The sequence below is a fragment of the Arvicola amphibius genome, chromosome 3, assembly GCF_903992535.2.
Source record: "Arvicola amphibius chromosome 3, mArvAmp1.2, whole genome shotgun sequence".
In the NCBI taxonomy this organism is placed as follows: Eukaryota; Metazoa; Chordata; class Mammalia; order Rodentia; family Cricetidae; genus Arvicola; species Arvicola amphibius.
The window spans coordinates 9,729,700-9,754,902 of NC_052049.1; the positions used below are offsets into that span (position 1 = coordinate 9,729,700).

Consider the following 25,203-nt stretch of genomic DNA (forward strand, 5'->3'; position numbering starts at 1 on the left):
CAAGTTTCTGTAATGGCAAAGATACTAAAAATTTGCATAAAAATGATGAAAATAGTTGAGAATATTGGCAACCTTAGCTATTTGGGTACTAAGAAAGTAAATCAAAGTCTGTGACAATCCAAAATGTGTCTCTTCAAGAAGAAGTGCTGGATCTCAGTGGCAACAGAGACCTCAGTGGCAACACAACTTCTGTGTGCTGTGCAGTGCTCTGCCTCTCTCATTGCTTCCTCTCTGGCTGTGTGACAGCCTCAAGGAACTGCAGTCCTGCAGTCTCATAGCCATGGAAACCTGCAGCACAGCAGTTGGGGTAGAACTGGATCTGGGTATTTAGCAAGTACTGACGAACTCTTCTTAACTGCAATGGCTGGAAGCTCCCTGCATGAGTTAGATCCAAAGAATTGATCTTGGTCTAGTCTGAGTCAGAACTTCACTGAATGGGGGGAAGGGAAGCCTTGGTCACACATTATCTGTCAAAATAGAAGACAAATAAATACACAATTGAACCTAATCACTTAACTTCACCGTTGTCTAAAACAATGGTGTCAGTTTGGGGTGAAGATAATGGGGGTCAGTCCGGTTAGGAGAGTCCTGAGGAATGACACTGACACAGAAGACTCCTGAAAGCCCTGCAGGGCTCCCGGGGTCCCCAAAGTCCACAGGTAGAGCTGTGAGCACACCCAGGAAGAATGGGGAAATGCCCGGTCTTCATCTCTGGCTAGCATGGAGGTCATCATAGTCATACAGTCAAGCTTGGGTAGTGTTACTGCTCTCCTGCACAGAGTCCCTAAGCAAACAGTGAAGACATAGGGGCTCAAAACAGCAAGGTTTTGTTTTTAATCTCCACACAGTGTTTATCTGACCTCCAAACAATCAGACACTACTGTGGCCTATGCTTCAAGAAATAAGGGATTTTACAGAATTAGTTCATGGAGATAAGAGTCCATGTATAATGTTCTTCCAGTGCTTAAATAATTTTTTTGTTTTGTTTGTCGTTACATTCTTTGTTTTTGTTTTTTGTTTGTTTGTCTCACTTTTTTTGAGACAGTTTCTCTGTATAACAGTCCTGGCCATCCTGGAACTTGCTTTGTAGACCAGATTAGCCTCAAACTGAAAGATCCTTCTGCCTCTGCCTCCCAAGTGCAATGTTTAAAGGCATGTGCTACCATGCCTGATTTGTTTTTGCTTTTTAAGTGTTATGTTTCAGCATTCTGATTTGATTTTATTTTCTAACTTTTTAATTGTACTTCAATCCCTAGAGTTTCTCTTTTTATTACTTATTTTTCTATTTAACTATTCATATTTTTCTTTCTTTCCCCATCTTCCCCCAAATTCACCCCATCTCCCTACCCATCCAACTTTTTGTTCTTTCTCTCAATCTCTTTCAAAAAAAAGGAATCAAAATAAGCGAGCTAAATAAAACTAGTAAGACAAAATGTGCAAAAAATGTTTACACATATAAGAGAGTTCATTTTGTGTTGGTCAAGTGCTCCTGGGCATGGGCCTGCCCTGGAGTGTGGTTAACACACCCAGTGAGACTCCATTGGAGGAAACCGATTTTCCCATTCCTGGATCACGTATCAGTTGCAAATATCATCTTGGGTAGGGGTGGGACACTGTCTGCTTTGCCATCACTAATGTCCAGCTTGAACCCATGTAGGTCCCGTGCTTACTGCCACAGTTTCTGTGAGTCCACATGTGCATCAGTCGTGTTGTGTGATCAGACAACAAGCTTTGTGTAATTCAAATTCTTTTAAATGGAAATATAGCACCAAGTGACATACACATTCAGCATACCCCTACATAAACATTTCAACTGCATTTTTCATAGAAACTAAGAAACTGCTCCTAAAACTCACAAAGAAGCATGAATGATCCAGCACAGTTTAAGGGGGGGTTGAAAAAAATGAAAAGGACTCACACTCTGAATTTACCCCTCCCAAGGAACTAGAGACAGAGTAGGTGGGCAGGGGGTATGGCCCTGCTTCATCACCCCACTCATGCAAACAAGTGTGGCCACCCACACTCATGAAGACAGCCCTAATTACATGTCATGGGTCACAAAAAAATAAATGCCATGAAACAGGGAGAGGGGACACTTCTTATTTGGAAGAAGAAAGGGTTTCATGGGAATGGAATAAGAAGAAACTTTGAACAAAGAATAATATGTGAATAAAAAGGTAAAAGAATAAATAAATGACTTTTTAAAAGCCTCCTCCGAAGTTATAGTAGTAAAGACAATGTGGCAGCAGAATAAGCATGAACTGAGATTAACAGAATAAAACCAGGAGTCCAGAAACAAAGGATGGGATTTGTACTCACATTTAAATGAGTTTCAACAAAGGTCTCAAGAAAATGCAATTATGAAATAATGATATCTTAGCTAACAGTGGCAGTACAAGTATACATCCATATGGAAAATAATGAATTTAAACTCCAACCTCACTAAAAATGAATCACAGACTAAAATATAAATGCTAAGCTATGCAACTTGAAGAGAGTATGTCTTCCTAATATTATGCTAAGCCACTGTTTCTTAGATACGAAGTGGAAATACAACTAAATAGAACTTAAAACTCAAATCTTATTCTTTCAAAGATATCAAGAAGAAATTAAAAATAAATCTATAATAAAATTGAAATTTTTACAGTTTTATGTAGAACATAAAAACTTATAAAAATTGGAATAAGTGAGTGAATTCTTAAGAACCTGGAAAATTAATAGATATTGCTCCAAAGAAATATACAAATGGCCAGAAACCACATGAGAAACGATTTCATTATCATTGCAGAAATGCATGCTAAAGCTGCAATGAAATGCCACTCTGTAGCTATTACAATGGCTGTACAGAAAAGGCAAAGATAACTCTCAGTGGCTATGAAAAGAAAAGCAATGAATGTCCCCTGAATTGCCCATGGGAAAATAAAATGATTTCATAGCTTCCAGGTTTAGCTTGGCATTTCCTCTCAACTTCAAACACAGAGTTATCATATGCCCTATAATCCTAATTGTCAGTATCACCCAAGAGAAATCAAAATATTTTCACCTAAAACCTTGGGCTTAGAAGATGGCTCCCTTGGTAAAATGCTTGCCACTTAGGCATGAGGACCTGAGTTTAAATTTTCTGCACCCATATTGACTCTGGGTGTGCAACAAACATGTGTAACTGAGCACTGAGTGAGATGGAGAGAAACAGACAGGTCCAGGAGCATTCCCATCATGCAGTTTAGTTGATTGATGAACCCCAGGATCAAGGAGAGATTCTGTCTCAAAACACAAGAGAGGTGTAACTGAGGAAGGCATCCGACATCAACTTCTGACCTCCGCATGCACATGTACACACATGTACACAAAAATGTAGTAGGAGGCCACTTGTTTGTTTCTGACTGCTCAGCCCCAAAATAACCACACAGAAACTGTATTAATTAAATCACTGCTTGGCTTATTAGCTCTAGCTGCTTATTGGCTAACTCATATCTTAATTTAATCCATTTCTATTAATCTGTATATTACCACTTGGCTGTGGCTTACCAGGTAAAGTTACGGCGTCTGTCTCTGGTGGGGCTACATGGCTTCTCCTCGATTCTGCCTAGTTTCTCCCAGCATTCTGTTTAGTTTTCCCTGCTTCACTATGTTCTGCTATAGCCCTGCTCTGTTGTAGGCTCAAAGCAATTTTCTTATTAACCAATAGTATTCACAGCAAACAGAGGGGAATCCCACATGACACGAACATCTGCACACACAATTTCCAGTGGTATGAGGAGACACCAAAATGCCAAGTGTTTTAATTTTGGTAGAATAGGACATCTGAGATGGGATTGTAGACAAGGAATTCCTAGGAATAATATCTCTGCTGGTAATGGCAAGAATAGGAGGATTCAACCTTCAGTTATATGGAGGAGATGTGGCAAAGGCCAACATTGGACCAATGAATATATGTCAACAAAAGACAGACAAAATAACCCAATACCATTAGGAAACTCCTTGGGGGGCCTCTCAAAAGCCCCCATGATAAACGTGGTCCAATCATTCCCAACTACTGAGGAGAATATGTCTTACCACAAAAATTTAAATATCCAGTGCCTACTGTAAAAAAAAAATAGTGTTCTGTGTGATGGAATAGACATGGAGGATGAATCAAAAACTCTAGGAGGAAATAGGAAAGATATATGCTAGCTGACTTCTATTAATGATCCAAGACAAAAGTTAAGAGTATATATAAATGGCATTGTTAATAGACATGGGTGAGGATGTAATTATCATTACTCCAGAATCTTGGCATTCAAATTGGCCTCCTAGAGAGACAGATACTCAGTTCCTAGGAATTGGAACTATATCAATTCAAGTGAAACAAAGCACAAGATGGGTTGAATGCATATGGACAGTAGGACAGAGAGAATGAATGAGGCCATATGTAGCTAATATTGCAATGAATTTATGGAATCATGACCTATTGCAGCAATGGAATATCCAGATTAACATTTCTGCAGTTCCAAAAAATTATGTTTCTGGGGAAGATATTAGAAAATATTATAGACAAAGGTCACCAGCCATTCAGACTGTATAAAAGAACAAAGAAATTGACAAACCTTCAGAGGTACTAATGGTCCTGCCTTTAAAATGGTTTACTGAGAAACCAATATGGATTAAAGAGTGGCTTCTAACAGAAGAAAAGCTTCAGGCTTTAGAATAGCTGGTACAGGAGCAACTAGATGCTCACCATATTGAAGAATCTACCAGCCCTAGGAATTCTCCTGTACTTGTTGTTAAAAAGAAATCTGAAAAATGGAGAATGGTGACAGATCTTAGAGTTATCAACAAGGTTATTCAACCAATGGGCCATCTGCAATCTGGAATTCTGTGCCTTCTCTGTTACCAAAAGGATGGCCTCTCATAGTTATTGATTTAAAGGATTATTTCTTCACTATACCTTTACAAGAAAAGGGTAGAGAAAAATTTGCCTTCACAGTGTCTACTTATAATAATTCTCAGCCTACTAGGAGATACGAATGGACCACCGTCCCACAGGGAATGATCAATAGCCCCCCCCCCCCGTGCCAATACTTAGCCATTGGAAATAATATGTGAGCAATTTCCTAAGTCTATAATTCATTAATGGATGACATTTTGTTATCTGATTCAAATGCAGATACTTTAGAAAGAATGTTTGAAATGGAGATTACAAATTGCTCCTGAAAAGATTGAAAGAGAAGATTCTGTCAATTACCTAGTTTTACAGAAAATTAGAACACAAAAGGCACAAATTAGGAGAGACCGATTGTGGACTCTTAATGACTTTCAAAGATTGTTAGGAGACATTTCCAGTCTACGACCATCTGTTGGGATAACACCTGATCTAATAATTCATTTAAACAAAACCTTAGATGGGGACAAAGACTTAAATAGGCCCAGAGAATTAACAGCTGAAATGTAATGAAAAAGTAATTGACGATTGTTGAGGAGAAATTACAGGAGGCACGTGTGGACAGGGTGATTCCAAATCTTAATTGTATTCTAGTCATTTTGTCTTCCAGAATTTCTCCTACACAAATTTTAATGCAGAGGGACAATATTATCTTAGAATGGATCTTTTTACCACATAAGCCAAGTAAAAAATTAAAAATTTATGTGAAAAAAGTCTCTGAATTAATTATAAAAGGTAAATTGAGACTTTGTCAATTAGCAGGTATATACCCAGCAGAGATTATAGTGCCTTTTACCACTATTGAAATAAAAATATTATGGGAAGACAATGAACCATGACAAAGAGTTTATGCTAATTTTGGGGGAGAAATTAATCACAATTATTCCAAAAGCAATAGACTTAACCTTATAAAGAGAACTTCATGGATTCCTCCCCTTATTGTACCTGGTGCACCAATAACTGGAGCCCATGCTTTTTGAACTGATGCAAATAAATAAGGAAAGGCAGGTTACAAATCAGGAGATTTAAGTAAAGAGAAACAAAGCCCTTATAATTCTGTCCAGAAGACAAAATTATATGCTGTTCTTATGGTACTAAGGGATTTTAAAGAATCTCTCAATATAGTTATTGATTCACAATATGCAGAAAGAGTTGTCTTACATATTGAAACTGCTGATTTTAGATCAGATGATACAGAATTGACTTCCTTATTTATTCAGGTACAAGACATAATCAGGAATAGGCTTTGTCTTATATACATGTCACATACACAGTCCCATATGGGTCTACCAGGTCCTCTAGCACAAGGTAATGTAGAAATTGATCAATTATTGATTAGAAGTGTGTTGGAGGCCTCCGAATTTTATGAAAAACATGTCAATAGCAAAGGTTTAAGGAAAGAGTTTCCTATTACATGGCAACAAACTAAGGAGATTATAAAGAGATGTCCTACTTGCTCTTTCTATAACCAAATACCATTGCCTGTAGGGAATAACCCAAAAGGTACTTAAATGAATTAAATCTGGCAGATAGATGTGTTCCACTTTATGGAATTTGAAAAATTAAAATATGTACACCACACCATAGACACTTATTCAGGTTTTCAATGGGCAACTGCTTTGGGCTCAGTAAATGTTGATTCAGTAATCACACATTTACCAGAAGTTATAGCCATGATGGGTATTCCTGCACAAATAAAGACAGACAATGGTTCAGCATATGTATCTAAGAAAATGAAATGGTTTTTTGCTTATTATAATATAAAGCATATTACAGATATACCAAATAATCCTACAGGTCAGGCAGTTATAGAAAGGTCAAATCAAACTAAAAAGGATATGCTAAACAAACAGAAATGGATGGAAAATACCCCCATCCATTTATTGCATAATAAATATATTGCATAATGCTTTTAGAACCTTGAAGTTTCTTAATGTTGATGAGAAAGGAACGGCAACAGCAGAGAGACACTGGATAATAAAAAAATATTGAAATAAAGCAATAGGTGTATTTCAAGGATGTGCTGACCTCACAATGGAAACCAGGAGAGGCGCTACATTGGGGAAGGGGTTTTGCTCTTGTTTCCACAGGAGGAAAAACACTTGGATATCATCAGAATTAATAAAGATTCACTTTGAAAAAAAGAAACCTCTTGAGAAAGAGAAATGACAGTTCATCCATAAAGATGACAATCATGTAGGTGGTAAGAAATCCATATAGGGTTGAGGCAGGGTTCTGTTCTTGTCTTTACAGGAAAATACACATTTTCAAGAATTCAAGAGACCCTGGATGTCTGGATGCTGAAAGAGGGAAAAAATAACTATTTGGTGTTCAATTTGGTGTGAACTTATTCACACTAATAATAATAGTTGGTAATAAAGTGAATATTTATGAGAGATTATTTATGTCATTTAGGCCATTGTCCTCATTTGCTGCACATTTGTTTACAGATTCTTTAATATTCTGATACAAAGTCTTAGTCTTTAAGTTATGCAGGTATTAAGTATTATAGATCAATAGTTATTCATGTTTGTTATACATGTAGTCAGATTAATTAGGTTCTTTAGATACATAGAGATTGCATTCTGCCTAGATTGGTAATCTTTAACCACCTCAAGGATCTATAGAACATGGCATTTAAATATTTTAGGGTTCTGTTGACATGAGATATGATTGCTCCTGGCAGCACCAATCTATTCCTGAGATAATGTTGAGCACCAAAGACACTCCACTTGGAGTTTGTCTTCTTCTTGGTACAATTGGCCTTTGGCCAAGGAACTGCCCATGTCTCAACCACTGACAAAGTACATGGTATCAGGACTGGATAAGCAGGACACAAGGAAAAAGGACCGCCAAACCTTGCCAAGACAGGGTAAGATGGTTCTAAAATTTTTCTTGCCTCTGAAAATGGTCTGGAAGTTACTCTAGGCCTTAGTCAATGTTAGTTGCTTCAACATTGCAGATAAGACTTTGGGTGATTGCTCAGGTAGCCAATTGTCTCTGTCATACACTGCTCACTTCAGAAGCTGCTTGATTGCACTTCCTGCCTACTCAAGTAATATCTCCCTTCTCAGGCCTTCAATGGGGTTGAAGATTAGATAGTCTTAGTTACTTTCCTCTTGTGATTTAGCCAAGCTAATTTCTAATGCAAGACTTAGACTCTTTAGAATAGAATGTTTATTAAAACATTTATCATGTGTTCCTTGCTTAAAATTGTTTATGTTGGTTGTAATTTTAAACTTGAAACTGTATATAGTTTTGTTTTGGGTTTGGATCACTCTTATTTAGACAAAAGGGAGAGATGATGGGGAATCTTTGTCAACCAATTATCTGCAAGAGGTGGGACCAAGTAAGATCTGTTAGGGCATGACTTTCTGGGTACCAGGAGAAAAACTGGGTGGCCAAAGTTTCTCTCTCTCTCTCTCTCTCTCTGTTTCTCTGTCTCTCTGTCTCTGTCTCTCTGTCTCTCTGTCTCTCTCTCTCTCTCTCTCTCTCTCTCTGTCTCTCTGTGTGTGTGTGTGTGTGTGTGTGTGTGTGTGTGTGTGTGTGTTTCCCACTCTACACAGCTGAGCTGGACTTCTTGTTCCTGTTTCATGACTTTACCCCTTATAATAAAGAAAAATATAATTGATTGCCTGGTTTTTTCTCGACCTGAAATAATTCAACAGACCAGTGGGACTGTTTTACTCTCAGATATTCAGGGAAGCTTTATTTGTTAAAATACATTTGAAATGCCACTACATTCCTAAATGATGAGCCATCTGTCCAACTCCAGAAAGTGCTTTTTAGCTTAAGTTAATAAATAATAGCTAAATAGGTGATAGATAGATAGATAGATAGATAGATAGATAGATAGATGATAGATAGATAGATAGATAGATGATAGATAGATAGATAGATAGATGATAGATAGATAGATAGATAGATAGATAGATAGATAGATAGATAGGTAGATAGGTAGATGATAGATAGATAGATAGATAGATAGACAGATAGATAGATAGATGATAGATAGATAGATAGATAGATGATAGATAGATAGATAGATAGACAGACAGACAGACTGACAGATAGATAGATGGATGATAGATAGATAGATAGATGATAGATAGATAGATAGATAGATAGATAGATAGATGATAGATGGATGGATAGATAGATAGATAGATGATAGATAGATAGATAGATAGATAGATAGATAGATAGATAGACAGACAGACTGACAGATAGATAGATAGATGATAGATAGATAGATAGATGATAGATAGATGATAGATAGATAGATAGATAGATAGATAGATAGATAGATGATAGATAGATAGATAGATAGATAGATAGATAGATAGATAGATAGATAGATAGACAGACATATAGACAGACAGACAGATAGAGTAAATACATAAGTAAGTTATGGGAAATATGTTCATCTGCCACTGCCTTCCTCATTTGTGCTTTTTCAATAAGGCAATGGCTTCAGTTTCTTCCTCATGGTTAGTCAATTTGTAATCTCAGGGGAGAGCAATACCAATGAAATTCTACTGGGTCTGCTAACTGTGATGTTGATTTAAAAGGAATATGAGGACTAAATATGACATCTGATATCATTAGCAACTTGGATGCCTGATGCTCCCCAATTTTACAGACTACAAATGAAAACTGCAGGAAGCGCAGCAACACTCGGAATGTGTTAACAAAACAAAACTCATGATAGGTCAAAAGCAACTATAACATGTCAGGAAAAATTCATTGTGAGGATAACCGGCTTCTCAGCAAAGTGTGAAATCAAAGCATGTCCTGTCTTCAGCCATTACTAGGTCAGACCAAATATCACTTGTGCATGCACCAACGGATGTGATAGATACAACAGAAACAGATGTGTGACATGAACGTATCTGTATGTGATCCTTCATGTTTTCAACTCAAAAATGGCTCAAAGATTAAAACTCTGACTGCACATGATTTGAAAACCACACACTGCATAGGAGATATTATAAATCTATTATTATAGTTTAAACATTTAACTTGTAATGACTTTGCTTTAAAAACAAAGTTGGGGAAAAGGGGCTCAGTAATTAAGAGCACTTGCTGCTCTTGCAGAGAATCCCAGATCAGCTACCAGCACTGCATCAGGTGCCTCACAACTGCCTGTAACTCCAGCTCCCTCTTTTGGTCTCCATGGGTACCTGTATGTAAATACACATATATACATAGAGAAGTACTCAGTTACACAGAGAGAGAGAGAGACAGAGACAGAGACGACAGAGACAGAGACGACAGAGACAGAGACAGAGACAGAGAGACACTTTTTTTCAACTTTAAAAAATTTTTGAAGCATCTTTACCTTGCTGTTCACTTTCTTCCACCTCAGCATCAGAATCACTGTCTTCAGTGATCTTCAGAGCAGCCATTTTCCTTTCATGCATCTTTCTCTAGAATGCAAAAGGGATGCTTTTCAACTTTGCCCCCATCTTTAAAAAGAGCAGTCTTAACAAAGGAAGCAACTTTTTAATACTCTACCCACCATGGACAGCAGCTCGATGCTCCACTGTCTAACCCCCTTGGGCACACTGATGATGCATTCCACAGCCTTGTTCAGTGTCTGCTGTATGTCTTCCAGAGCAGGACTCATAGCAATGTTGGGAATGGCCAGAGTGATGTTTGCCCGAAAAATAGGAAGATGGTTCTGCTTCGTCTTAGATTCATTGTTACTGTCTGAGTTAATATACCATTTTTAATTGAAAATGAGCCCCTCCAAAAAACAACAAAACATACATAATATGCATGTAATCAAACAAAACAAATATTTGTCAAATTAATGAGTGCATGACTATTTGAAGATCTGATTTGGCTCAGGACAATAGCAATTTAGTGGACCCCAAGGCATTCTGCTGGTTGTAGCTTGCTGGTACATCTACATAAAAGGAAACGTTTGGTGTAGAGTCGGGATTAAGTACAAAGTCTTACCTAAGATTTTTTTAAATGATAGTGGCAAGTAGCAGGAGGCCAACAATGAGTTTATGCACAGTAAGCAAACAAGAAATAAAGAACAAACAACAATAAATGAAAGCTAGAACAAGCAATTTTTGGAAACTCAAATAAAACACCTTCCACGATGAATACATTTGAAAACTTGGGACGGTTGTCACATGCGGGGAAAAAGTTAAATGTAACTCATTAGTTATAATAATGAAGCTTTGTTAAAGCTGCATATAAGTTTAAGCATTTAGACAGAGATGCATGTGTTTGAGCATGTGTGTAAATCACACATGATTTTATATAGCTAAAAATACCTGCAATGCACAAAGTTATGCAATAACTGTGGTTTACTGTTATACTAAATGAGCCAACATTTGGTGAATCCTTTCAGCAGCCCTGTGTCTAAGGAAAAACCTGCCTTCCATTCTGAAGTACGTGAAAGTCATCTCCTAAAACATTCTTTCAAATACCTTTTTCTTCATCCACTTTCAGTCCAATGTTATGATTCACTTTAATTACAAATTACAAAATAAGATTTCACTATTCTATTATTTTTGTTGCAATTAATTACTGCTTCCCTTTTTACCATTCTTAAATTAGATTTTTATTTCAGAATATTCCTAACATTTATGGGGTTTGTAGCATACTTAGAAAACCCTAAACCCTTTTCTGAAGTTTTGAGAAAAAGATGCGAACACTCAGAATGAAGAAGCCAGTTGAAATATCATGAAAATAATAAAATAAATTCTAACTTTAAAAGGATGATAACACCCTTTCTCATTAATAAGACTGGTTAAATTCAGGAGAGCAGGCCTTGAAACTCATCAACCTACAATAGAAACAGCCCTGTTGGCAGAGATGTGGGTGAGGCAGCCCCAATGTTGTAAGCATGGGAGAGCTGTCTCCATCACTCATCCGTCATGTGGCAGCCTGGGCAGGGGAGAAATGCCCCACCCCACACTCATCAATGCCTGAGACATGTGGAAGCGCTGACCACATAAGAGCAGGACCGCTGTCCATGACGCTCATCAGCTGCAGCACTCAGGACAGTGGCCCCTACACCTTGCCTGGGCAACACAGTAGAGTTGACCCTGAATGTCTAGGTGTCAGAGAGCCAACCATGAGTACTGGAAAGCCGGAGAACAGGCCTCGCTCCTTGCTCATTTCTGCAAAGGGTGAACTAGGCATTGTTGGAAAGCTCACCCTGGTGGAGAAGTCAGGGGAACAGTGGTGGGCTGATCAACCCTACAACTACCCAGGCCCAAAACCAGGGTTACATGTCCTAACATCCTCCCATCTGTAATCTGCCAGAACACTGAGGGGCTGTGTCGGTCCTGTGGGCCCAGAGCTGCAGGATTTCCACAACACAGGACAGCCACAGGATATCCAGGAAGGGTCCCAGTAAGGTCCCAGCATCAATGATACAGCAGAGACCAGTGGCCTCAAAGCAGATCAATGATTCTTTGTAATAAATGCCTGCATGTAAAAATGTATGAATAAAGGGGTTTATCACATGACTCACTGTGTCACACTGAAGCTTCCTTGATGAGATTTTTATCCTTCTTTCTAATTTTTTCCTTTTTTTCTCATAAATTTTATCTTGTTTTATGGGGGGAAGAGACAGTTGGGAACAGGAGGCATGATGTGAAAGACACAAAGAATAGATAGATAGATAGATAGATAGATAGATAGATAGATAGATAGATAGATAGATAGATGATAGATAGATAGATAGATGTGAAAACGTAATATTGGTTAATAACAAAAACATTACTACTGTAACAATTCCCCTATATGTCTTCATTAAAGATGCTTTTCTTTCTTGGATCAAATAATTTTTCTTCACGTTTTCATCAACATTTTAAATTATGTTGATTTTTTTATGTCATCAAGATCTCAGTAACCTTGGCAAAATAATATTTCTAGGCCCTGGGTTTCTCAGTTTTAACATAAATGATAAGAAGATCCACAGCACAGAATTTGTGGGGATGAGTAAAATTCATGTTGCTTAAACTTATCAGGAGGTGCACAATGAATGTTGCAGTTTTTCAGATTATTGAAATTTAACAGAAATGTACACACACACACACACACACACACACACACATACATAAGCCTTCTACCTGGTCAACCAATAGAAAAACTGTACAAGATCATACCCCGGAAGTTAATCATGTGTGAGAAATGAATGCGCCGGCGAATAGCCTCGAGAGTATTCCTTGTCACTTTCAAAAGAGCATCAATGTTTTGATGGTTAAAATGGGAGAGCAGCTCACGGGCTTCCTCTAATGTCTCACTTTCTTTTTTCTTTCTTGTGATTGCTGGCAAAGGCAGAGGACAAGCCCCAGCATTAAAGGAAGATGCCAAAACCTCAGGATACCTTTCTCTTTTTCCTGAGAGAGAGAAAGAGAGAAATCTATTAAATTACAGGGACACAATTAAGATAAATTACATGCAAGCTCAATATCAGTTAAATGCCCTGCATCTGAGAAAATAAGGCCGCTGAAAAATAGGAGGAAGAAATCAAGGAATAAGGTGGCCCAGGAGAAATCATCTCAATACGGGAAAATAGCCAATAGCAGATCAAGGACTACAGGTTAAAAGTTATACTGGGCCTCAAACACGTGTTCTGGTGTGTTCTCTCCCAACAATAGCCCTAAGAAAAACTTGGAAAATTGTATCCTCCCCCTCCTTTCTGTAGCAAACGGTTTGCTTTAGTTTGTATAGGCTTGAGGAGGGATTCTAACTCATTTCTCCCCTACCCTATGCCCAAGGGAAATTTAATACCAAACCTTACATGAATTGCAAAAGAGTCAAATGCCAGGGTCCTCCTTCACACAAATCACATTTCCAGTTTAACACAAAACAATCAGAAGAAGCAACTAAGTCATTGTCATTTGGGCAAAATCGTAATTTCAGATTTATAAATATCAGTATAAAAGTGATGTTTCTAGAACTTCGAAATTGATTGCTGTGTAGAAAATTTAAGTCTCCCATGAATATCCACACACACACACACACACACACAAAAAAAAAGAACAGACCCTTACATTACCTCCCCTCTCACCTGAAGAGTCACCATTAGAGCCAACATTCTCATGACAGACTTTTTCACTTGCTTCTTCAGGTGGGACATCCACGTCCAGTAACATGTTTATTAACTCATTGACTGCTTCCTCCACCAGGGAGCTTTTAAAATGGAGTGTCTGCGCGCCATTCACACAGAGGTCCTAACAACAACAAGAACGAAAGATGGCGGTCACCAGTCTTTATCTAGCACTTGAGAGTTCGTGGGGAGGATCAGCAAAGGTGCAGGTTAGCCTCCAACTGACACTCTAGCCTCCGTGATGGTCGGACACGGTGGTGGTTAATCTCAATCGTCAACATGAGTTGTAGAATCAGCTGAAGTAGGCAATCCTGTCTGGAGCGTGTGGTTCTATTCCTGGGGCTTGGACCCTGCGCTCTATAAAAGTGAAGAACGGGAGGTGAACGCAAGCATCCATTCCTCTTCGCTTCTGATCTGTGTAGGCTACAGGAGCAGCTGCCTCCAGCCCTGCTTCTCAGACCTCGAACTGTAAGCTACATAAGCCCTTTCTCCCTTAAGGAGCTTTCGGTGTGTTATTTTGCCCATACAACAGGAAAAGTAACTAAGACAGCAACAGACCCCGCACTAGTCCCAGCCGGGCATCCTGAGAAGAAAGCACCAAGGACAAGAGAACCAACTGGAGCCAGGTTGGTTTTGGAACCGAAACTGCATTAACTTCCCGGCATGGAGCAAACAGCTCCCAAAGCCATCAGCAGCCTCCAGTCCCGTCATTTCCTTCATAGGACGTGAATCTGGGCTTGCCAGTCGTCTTTCCTTCTCATCATTTCTAGCAAACCACTGTCATGGACTTAATTTCAGATCTACACCCCCTTCAGCTAGGGTAGACCTTTCTCAGAAATAAAAGAAGACAAAAAATCCCACACAATATGAAACACTGCAGTAGATTTTGTGCAGACATGTAAAGGTAGGTACGCACACAGAGAAGCCGTTCTTTTACTCCTTGGAGGAAAGCTCGATGAATAATAGACTTTGTCAGTTGATCACAGTTGCCAAGCCTTTTCAAGTCCTTTGGTTTATTTATTAAGACTCTAACATGTTCATGGACCGTGCACATCAAACATTTCATGGTTCCGATACCTCCTCTTTTAGCAACCTTGACTTCTACACACCCTTCTTCAGCAAGGAACATGACATTTTGATGTGAATATTCTAAGATATCCTGGAACAAACTTTTAAACTTGGCTGTTACCAAGCAAAATATCAAGTAACAACTTCATTCAACAAACTTCACCTAACTACGAATCTCTACCCAGTTTTATTTTGCCTAGTTTTTAATGCTGGAAGATAGGGACGAGTGCTGTAAAATGCTTGTCTCTGGACATGACATGGTTATTACTTATATAACTCACAGCGACTGTAGATACCTACACAAGATCAAGCCAGTTAAAACTTCCAGCATGGAGTGGGAGACCCTCCTGAGGCCCCAGCCCTAGATAACGAGAGTGAATAGCTGCTGAGGGAGAGAGACAGTCCGTTTTCCTTGAGGGGTGACCACTGGCAGGTGGGCCTGTGTCCCAGTGATTATACCACGGGGTTGTGTATATAGGTGACGTTAACTGGACTCAGTGTGCTATTTTTTAAAAAGCACTTGAAGTTAGATGAGGGACCAGCATAGTTGGAGGGATGAAGTTGGTATCTATATGATTAAAATGTATTATGTGCACGTATGAAATTTTTTAAGAATAAATTAAAATTATTTTGGGAAGCTGCATGTATTTCATGTGATATATGTAAGTGCCAGGAGCAGTGACCAGAATAAAAGAAGTCCTTGGTAAGTACTTCCTATTATTGACGCGCAAATGACATCCAACCAGGGGACCTACTGCCAAGCTTGTTTGCCTCATACTAAATCAGCTAGCTCCTTGTTCTCTAAGAGATCCTTAGTATTTTTCTTAAACAACTTCTTGAATCCTCTGACTCTGTGCTGGAGAGGCTCAGAATGGACCATGATATCATCTCCCATTCTCAAGTCCAGGTCTCCCGGGAAACAAGTCCTCCGTTGACCTCTTAGCGGTTGCTTCAGTGCACTCAGAAGCAGGAGCATGCATTGGAAACCCAGAATTTCTTTCTACTGGGTGTTTAGCGAAGCAACTCTCAACAATTAATATCTTTCCAAAAAGATTGTTCAAATCCCTCAACTCTTTCTAAGAGAAGCCATAATTATAAAAGTGCAAGCAACATGAGAATTAATAAAGCAGATTATAAACAGAATGAGAACAAAGTAACAATTAATTCATCAAAACGCCCCTCAAACATTGTCAAACAAGAACTATCAAAGAGGCTGCCTCCAGCACCTGACACTTCATTTCAATGACTCATCTCCATGGTGACGGAAGGCGTGAAAACTGTCCAAAGGTCTGTTCTTGAGTCCCCACCACCTCCCTCTTTTCTAAGAAGCTAATGTGGAAAGGGAAAAGCCCAAGGGACCCCCAATCCTACATGGAACACCACAGGCAGCTAAGGAATGAAGAGAACAGGGGAAATAGTCTTCCCCAGGGAAGAGCACACAAATTGGTTATCCAAAATCTAACAGTCAGCCCCAAAAACATACATATAAGTAACATTATATAGACTGAGCAGGCTATGCTTACATATTTAGGAATATATATATATATGTGTGTGTGTGTGTGTGTGTATTATAAATATATATGTGTGTGTAATATATATATATATATATATATATATATAAAACAACAATTAATGAGAAAGAAGCCATGAATTTGAAAAAGACCAAGGAGGAATGTCTGGGAGTATTTGGAAACAGGAAAAGAATGAGAAAATGGTGCAATTATATTATAATCTCAAAAACAAAAGAAATAAAAATAAAAACAAAATAGATATAAATGAAAAAATTAAAAATTGTAAAACAAATAAGCAGGCTGTAGAAAATAAAACAGTCAATGGAAAGTACTTCTATGGGCAGTAAAAACAATTTTATTTAATTTAGAATGTTTAATTTTTGCCGCTCAGACTAAAATTAATAGGTTATAATAGAACAGTGTTTGTCAAAAGGTAGGAACATTGGTATTATTGCATTATGGCTTTGTACATTTGAACTGTCCTTTGGAAAACAATTTGTCTATGACTATAAAGAGCTGTAAAATAAAACATACAGTTTTCACAAAAATCTTATTTGGGGGCAATGTGCCTGAAAATCAAAAATAATTATGCATATATATTTATTACAGCTCTTGGCAAAACTGACAAAGTTTGGGAGCCATTTAATGTCTATTAGTAAGAAACAATCTAAATATCATCTTAATAAAATGTTATGAAGGTGTCAGTTATGTGGTGTTTGTGAAAGTCATATAATAACGAGGGAAAATGTACAAAGAAATATTAGCTGAGAGGCAAAAAGCATAATCACTAACAAATCTGCTATGAGTACAGTGAGAGCCATGAAACACGTGAAATCCACCACAGTGGTGATGTGATGGCTCTAAATGCTAATTTCTCCACTGTTGAAATCTAAAACCTACCTGATTTGGAATTTTTTAATTACCTATTTATCTTTAATGTGCATTGGTGTTTTGCTTGTGGAAGTTTACAGACAGTTGTGAGCCACCATGTGGGTGCTAGGAATTGAACCTGGGTCCTCTGCAAGAACAGCCAGTGCTCTTTTTTTTTTTTTTTTTTTTTTTTTTTTTTTTTTTTTTTTTTTTTTTTTTTCTTTTTCGAGACAGGGTTTCTCTGCAGCTTTTTTAGAGCCTGTCCTGGAACTAGCTCTTGTAGACCAGGCTGGCCTCGAACTCACAGAGATCCGCCTGCCTCTGCCTCCCGAGTGCTGGGATTAAAGGCGTGCGCCACCACCGCCCGGCTCAGCCAGTACTCTTAACTGCTGAACCATCTATCTCTCCAGCCACCCTGATTTGAAAATTTTAAACTACGTTTTGTAAACAACAGAGCTAAGTGATTTCTCTTATGATGGAGAGGAAACTTAAAAATTAACAAGAAAAATATATAAAAATCATGTGAGAAGAGCAAACAGAATTCTAAATTGCAGTCATTAAGCACTAACAGCTAATGACAAGTCAATATAAATTGAAGTTCAACATATATGCAAAAAGGTGTTAGCACCAAATGCTTCGTTCCTATCCTTTCCAAGGGTGCCTTTGAGTTTGAAACCCTCCTCACACCAAGGAGATCAGATTCAGGTGGGGTCTCGCTACTGTATCCTGAGAAATATGGTCTCTGGGTCTGGAATACTTCTGTAAACAACGTGGTTTACACTGAATCCTTGATTCCTTTTAAGAGTCTGAGCCTTTTTATGAAAAGCAGAGTGTGCCGTGGTGACAAAAGCCAATAAAAGCCTTGGGATGGAAGAGGTGGCTCAGTGGTCAGGAATGCTTGCTGCTCTTCCAGAGTTCAGAGTTCAGGCCAAAAGAGGGCATAAGATTTTAGAGAAATTATGAAGACCTTCTGAGGGTTTTATTTTCATATATTGAAGTATGGTGAACCGATAAATACAGTCTTTACCTTGTGTGGTCTAAACATAAGCCTCTTGCCTTCCCCAGCTTTCCTAGGAACAAGTTCAGAACTCTATGCTACAAACATTGGTAGTTTGGAAACAGCTCTTTGAAAGTACTTGAAGAAAAAACCTTGCCCAGAATCTGCCCAAGTACTGCATAATTAACCCTTACTGAAGCTCTTCTTTAAAAAAAAAAAAATACCTTTGCCCTTCATAGAACATAAAGAATTCTGAAATGTGTGTCACAGCAATGCCCCTTCAGCTGATCTGAAAGGAATTAACTTATTAGTAGCAGCTTAGATAACATTTTCTTTATCTTCAAGTTGTCAGAAGGTCTGACATTTGAATAACATCTATCACAGAGCAAAATAGAATTTTTTAAATCCTAATTTATGATTCAAATATGTCTTTTATTTAAAAAAAGTTTTGTCCAAAAAATGAGTTTTCTGATAACCTTTGTCACTTGGAGGAATTCTTCACAAGTGAGGGGGTCCTCTTGAGGGAGCTGACAAAGTGGCAAGCTGCTCATTTCTTCCAAAATGGCGCTGATGCGGAACTCAATCAAGTCATTGACCCGGTCAAGCAGAAGCTCCAGGTCCTCTTTGGGAAAAACAAATGAACAACAGATGAGGTAAACCATTTCCTTGAACACGTCCATGTGACTCCATGACAGCAGGAGCATCCGGATTACGGTTACCTGGGTTATACATATCTGTTTTAGTTACTTTCTTATTGTGTGAAAAGATGCCGTGACCATGCAACTTATAGAAAAGTGTTTGATGGGAGCTTTCTTACAGCAAGTGAGTTGGTGACCATCGTGGTGGGGAGCATGGCAACAGGCCAGTAGGCATGGTGCTAGAGAGCTTACAACAACCATGAGGCAGAGATAGGGGAGAGAGGGGGGGTGGAGAGAGAGAGAGAGAGAGAGAGAGAGAGAGAGAGAGAGAGAGAGAGAGAGAGAGAGAGAGAACAGAGATGGGGATAGCATAGAGTTTGAAACCTCAAAGCCCACTCCAATGAAGTGACATACTTCCTCCAAGAAGGCCACACCTTCTAATCTTTCCTAAACAGTTCCACTAACTAGGGACTAAGCATTCAAATACACAAGCCCATTTGGGTTCATTCTTGCTAAAATCATCACAGTGCCCTTGGTATTTTTGGCTGCTCCACACATAGCTGCTGCACACTCTTCCTCCTTTAACAGTTCTCAGTTTTCCTACAGGCCTGGCTCTGACTCATCTTCCCAGGAGGCCACCTGTGACTGTGGGGGTGGAGGGGATCCCCTGGTCCTGTCCTGCCTGTCATCTAAGTATACATCCATACATTCTCTGTACTGGCTACTCTTGTGTCTGCTCTGTTTTTCCATCTTTACATCTCAGTGCCCATCCCAAAGGGTGTCTTCAACAACTGTGATGGAGATGAAAGTCTGCTACTTTTTGGCATTTCCTTACATCAATACCTTCACTACCTAAAGGATAAATACCTAGGTTTCAGCAAATTTCAAGCTAACAATACAGGCTCAGTATACCAAAGGATTCTTCTTCACAACAGTAGTCAATGTAGGAAAAAACCACACTTCTCCTTAAGTGTGTGTACTCCACAGAAATCTCTTGCTTCTCTATGAGTCTTCACATCTTCAAAGGCATTGGTGTCAAGTTGAAAAAGTGATCTCCTGGGGGAATCCCTATTACCTTATGTGATTTTTTTTTTTGAAGATGCATTACGGATCTTGAGATGTGGAGACTGTTATGGAGTATCTTAAGGACCTTATAAGAGGACATTAGGAAGACAAAAGAGGGATAGAGAAGAGTGTGACCATGGAAGGAAAGGGGTTGAAGAAAAAGGGATGGCCATGAGACACAGCTAGCTCTGAATATGGCATGGCCATGATCCAACAGATGTAGGCACCCTGTAAGACCTGGAAGGTGCTAAGGGAAGGGTGCTCTGCAGAGTTTCTGGGAAGAGTGCTCTCTCTCTCTCTCTCCTCTCTCTCTCTCTCTCTCTCTCTCTCTCTCTCTCTCTCTCTCTCTTTCTCTCTCTCAAGATGCTTCGATTTTCGCTACATGAGACTTCTTGCATTTCTGACCTCTGTAATTGCATTATGAAGCAATGAAACTTGTGGCAAGTTGTTATCGAAGCAATTAAAGAAAATGAAACAGCATTTATGCATAGGATACACAAATGATGGCCATCGAAGTTCTGCTGACGACTTTAACAAATAGTGAAACTTTTTTTTCCAAATGTGTGGCCCAATTAAACACCTGCAATTCTAAAGGCATGTTCATTTATCTCTATATAGAATTCAATTGTTCTTGAGACTTAACACAGCTTTTTCTACCCTCATCAAAGAAGCTTCTCTATGCAACATATTGAGACCATCACAGAAAAACCACACATGGTCAAAGTACAGAGAGCACTTGACCGTGAGGTACCCAACCACAAAGCCTCCATCTGCAATGGCAATTAATTTTATTCTTCATTATCATCTTCATTTAAGCTGCAAAAGCAAACCACAATAGAAAAGGAGAATTAAGATTTCTTTAGAAGCTATCTCCTTGTCTTCAGCTAGCATCTAATAAATTGTCCAAATTGCTAATACTCTAATCCTAGTACCTCTCCAGGGAGAATACTGCTAAAGACTACCTTAGCAGCCTGCTCTAATTTGGTTGTGATAATACTCAGTATGAAGTTTTTAGATGCCTTATAAATGCCTCCTTAGAGATTTTAATTCATTTACTCTTGTTATATTTCCTAAGGAGAACTATTTTGGAAAGAATATTGGCCTAAAGGCAAAGAAACCCATCTTTATTGCTTCGATCTGCTCAACACTAACTGCCATTTGGCATCTCTGGGTTGTTGTTTTCCAACCTTTAAATTGAGGATGCTTTTGAAAACCATTTCACACCATTCTCCATCCTCCTAATGCTATGGTCGCCTAATTGTGCACCTTTCAGTATCCCACCCAGAAACGGTAGTGAGCCTAAAATGCACTTCATTAATATGCAAACACTCTGATGTTACACTTTATCTTTGAATCTAGTTCCCACTAAGTGAGCAGAATTAAAACAAAAGGATGCAACTGTCTTAGATAAGTTTTCTATTGCTGTAATAAAACACCAAGATCAAAAGCAACTTGAAAGGGGTGGGTATTTTATCTTAGAGTTTTGAGTTCATTATCCAGGGAATCCAGGATAGGAAACTGGAAGCAAAAACTAAAGCAGAATCCATGGATAAGTACTGCTTACTGGCTTGTTCCTCATGAATTTCTCAGTCAGTCCTTTTTACACAATTCAGGACCACCTGGCCAGGGGTGGCAGCACCCACAAATGAGATGGGCCTCCCATAGCAATCACCAGTCTAGCTTACTCACAAACTAATCTGGTGAAGAAACTTTCTAAATTAAGATTCCTTTTTTGTCAAGTTGGGGGGAAAAAAAGCTAGTTAACATACCAACCATAATTCCTTACTTCACTTTCTGCCCCAATCCAGTACCTCTCAAATATTCTTGAGTAGAATGTATCTGCTAAGTTAGTATATATTAAATAGTATATACTTGTTTGGAAGGTGCAGTAAGAAACCTACTGAAAAGACAAGCTGCTAGTAATTAAAGTTATCAATAAACTAGGTCCTACTTTGGGTGAGACCAAGAGAGACAGAGACACAAAGAGAGACAGAGAGTACCATCCCAAGAGTTACCTAGAAGAGATCAAAAGAAAATGTGGCCAGAAAGGAAGTAACATGGCCAACTGGATTAGAAAGACGTCAGAGAAATAAACAGAAATTACACAATTTTGAATCCATAAGTTTTGAAGCACAGCCAACTGACTAAAATAAGTAGACTGACTAACTAACCTAACTGACTAAAATAAGTAGAAGAAAATGCCTGGGTTTTAAGCCCTTTGCAGTCAGTTTGGAAGAAAGATGAAGTTGGGCTACTCAGTTAGGAGATATGTGCAATACAGAGTCTCTGGTCCCAGCTATCAAGACAACAGAGAAGCTGGGAGCAGGTGGACTCGAAATAATGGAGTAAGGCTAGGATCCTCAGACTTTATCCCAGACCATAAAACATAGGCAAAGTTGGGTCATGAAAAACACTGACATACAACAGCAGGTTGGAATAAAGAATAGAAATGTCTAAGTATAAAAAAAATAAACAAAACCTCTGACATTGTGTTCTGAGCTGTATGTCACTGTTTACACAGGAAATTGGAACTAATACATTTTAGAAGGCAGCTATGAACTCTGGGAAATGCCTCATGAATGAGCCCACTTTTGGACAGTGAGAGACTGTCAAAAGTCCTATATAAAACAAACATCTGCAATTCCTTAACATCCCAAATGGACTTGAGGTCAAATTTTTTTGAAAAATACCTGTGCTTATTCTGGGAAACTGGATTAAATTGAATTGACCATCTCACATACATTTTAAGATCTGCATCCTTAGTTAAGGAAAACGAGCACTTGCCCAAACTATTCTCATTCAAAATTCCCTTTCCTTCATCACACTACACCATCCAGATCCATCCCCCAAACTACTGAAAGGTCTACAGGTGTTGGTGGTAGAGTACTTGTCTACTAAATGGAGCTTTGTTTGTGTTTGATCTTAAAGATAAGGATAAGAAGGAAGAAGAAGAGGAGGAGAGAGAGGTGGAGGGAGAGGGAATCACTAAAAAATACAATTTTAATGAACTTATCAATTAGTATAGAAGCTAAATGGCCCTAAAGATCTTTTAGGTACTAATATACAGCAATAAGAATCAACAAAATTACATGGATAACCTCTGGGAATAAAATTAAATAATGAATATTTATGACTTGTAAGAAATTACTGAACTCATTATATTTTGTTACTGTTCACTGTGAAAGTTTTGAGCCTTATTTCTCAAATCATTATTTATAAAAGCATATTAATAACAAATTTTCCAGTAGGCAATAAGAACTCAGCTCCTAAAACTGAGAAACAAAACTCAGGTAGACAGACTCACTGATCTTTGCAAATGCATTTTCTAAATATGTCTCAATATTCAGGGATGTCCAAGTCAGGGCAGCCAGGCCGGGCTGGAGGGCTTCATCAACTCTTGCCAAGTGCGGGACCATCAATTGCTCAATGGCAGGAGGCATTTTCGACTTCACTCGTTGGTATTCAGACAGCATCATCTGCAAACAGTATGGGGTTAAATAACCAGTTTATATGTCACTTTTAATATGTATTAGTATTTTTATCTAAAAAGATAACTTTTATGTTTAATCAAACTATTGGGATCTAATGTCCTGACAGGAAGAATGTCACAAACAAGACAGATGACTCACAAGCACCCTCTCTACAACCACCAAATCCTAACCCACAAAGTTACAATTGAGAATGAAAAAGGAATTGAGGGCCATTTCTTAGCCTCTACCCAGCCCAAAACAAAGAAAAGATGGTGGCCTGTGCCTCCCTAGACTCACTCATTCCATTTTTGATGGGGACAAAATGCTGCGGCTGCTTTGGGAATCTCTTCTAGACCTCACTCACCATCACAGTTGGGTGAATCATGAGAGCTTTGCTAGATAGAACTATCAGCTACCTCTTGATGCAAGACCCAAGGGGCAGAGGGAGAGTAAAGAATCAGGGCTGCTTTCAAATGACTTTAAACATTACCTCTTGGCTAAGTGAGATGAGCACACTGAAGACAGAGTAGGCTAAAAACCACAGTGCTCATTAACTTAGGTGGAATAAACGCATTATTTACTTATGTACTCCCAACCTCACCACCACACCATAAGCCAAGAGTAACTGCATAAATAATACAAGGACAAGATTTTTACTTGGTTTTTCCAATTTGTTCGAAACCTTAGCTAAAACACAAGGCAGGATCTATCGGCCTTTTTTTTTTTTTTTTTTTTTTTCCTAACCAACTAGTTGTTATCAGAAAAAGAAATTGTGATCTGAAATGTGAGGGGTTTGAGTTCTCCATTAGAGATCACCTACAATGGCAAGTCAAAGTAGGTCCCTATTCTGTCCATATACTATTGTTTTCAAATACACCTGCTAGTTCACACTGCTGCTCTTCCTTGCAGCATCCATGTGCTTCATAAAGACAAATACTCTTAAGTCGGAGCTGGCACAGGAACTATTGCTATTATCATAATGTTAGATTGGTATCTGTCGCAAATGTTTTATTGGTGTGCTAGAATGGAGATGATGCCTGGGTGGGTATGCTTGCAAAGCTCTCTATACAACAGTGTCACAATTAACATTCACGACTTTACAGAACCTGTCATAAGAGTATGGGACATCCTGGTGGAGTCTGAGAAGGCAGATAAGCCCAGCATCTCCCAAATGAGCCCAGTCTTCCGATAATACTTTTCTATACTTTCCATAATGCCCTTTCATTTTCCATAAAAGTCACTTGAGAAAAGCCTACAATTTAATGATTCTATTAGCAGTTGCTTCCACATTTCCGAAAGCCTTTAGCCACCGCTTACCGCTGTTTTTCTCAATGCCCATTACTTATTCTATCAGAAAAATAGTTCTTAGAATCTGCCTCCAGCGGGCTTTCTGCTCCTCACCTTTAATCCTTTAAACCCAGGAAGTACTATTCATCCCTTCTACAAATGAGAAACTGAGGCTTAGAAAGTAAAGTCATTTACCTAGAGATAACGGTTTGAATCTAGATCATATTGGTTTCAGAAACTATATTCCTCATATTAGCCCACACTAGCTCATCTCTTTATAGATTCAAATATCTT

At 38.6% G+C, this 25,203-nt stretch overlaps 1 protein-coding gene across 1 annotated transcript in view; it reads right to left on the reverse strand.

Annotated features, from left to right (window-relative positions):
• The window catches only part of Dnah5 (dynein axonemal heavy chain 5), a 214,837-nt gene that overhangs the window by 155,103 nt on the left and 34,531 nt on the right, over window positions 1-25,203 (reverse strand). Inside the window, 6 exon segments of the mRNA XM_038322871.1 lie at window positions 10,263-10,350; window positions 10,443-10,633; window positions 13,057-13,290; window positions 13,965-14,127; window positions 18,926-19,071; window positions 23,457-23,628. Of these exon segments, the coding sequence (XP_038178799.1) occupies window positions 10,263-10,350; window positions 10,443-10,633; window positions 13,057-13,290; window positions 13,965-14,127; window positions 18,926-19,071; window positions 23,457-23,628 (994 nt within the window).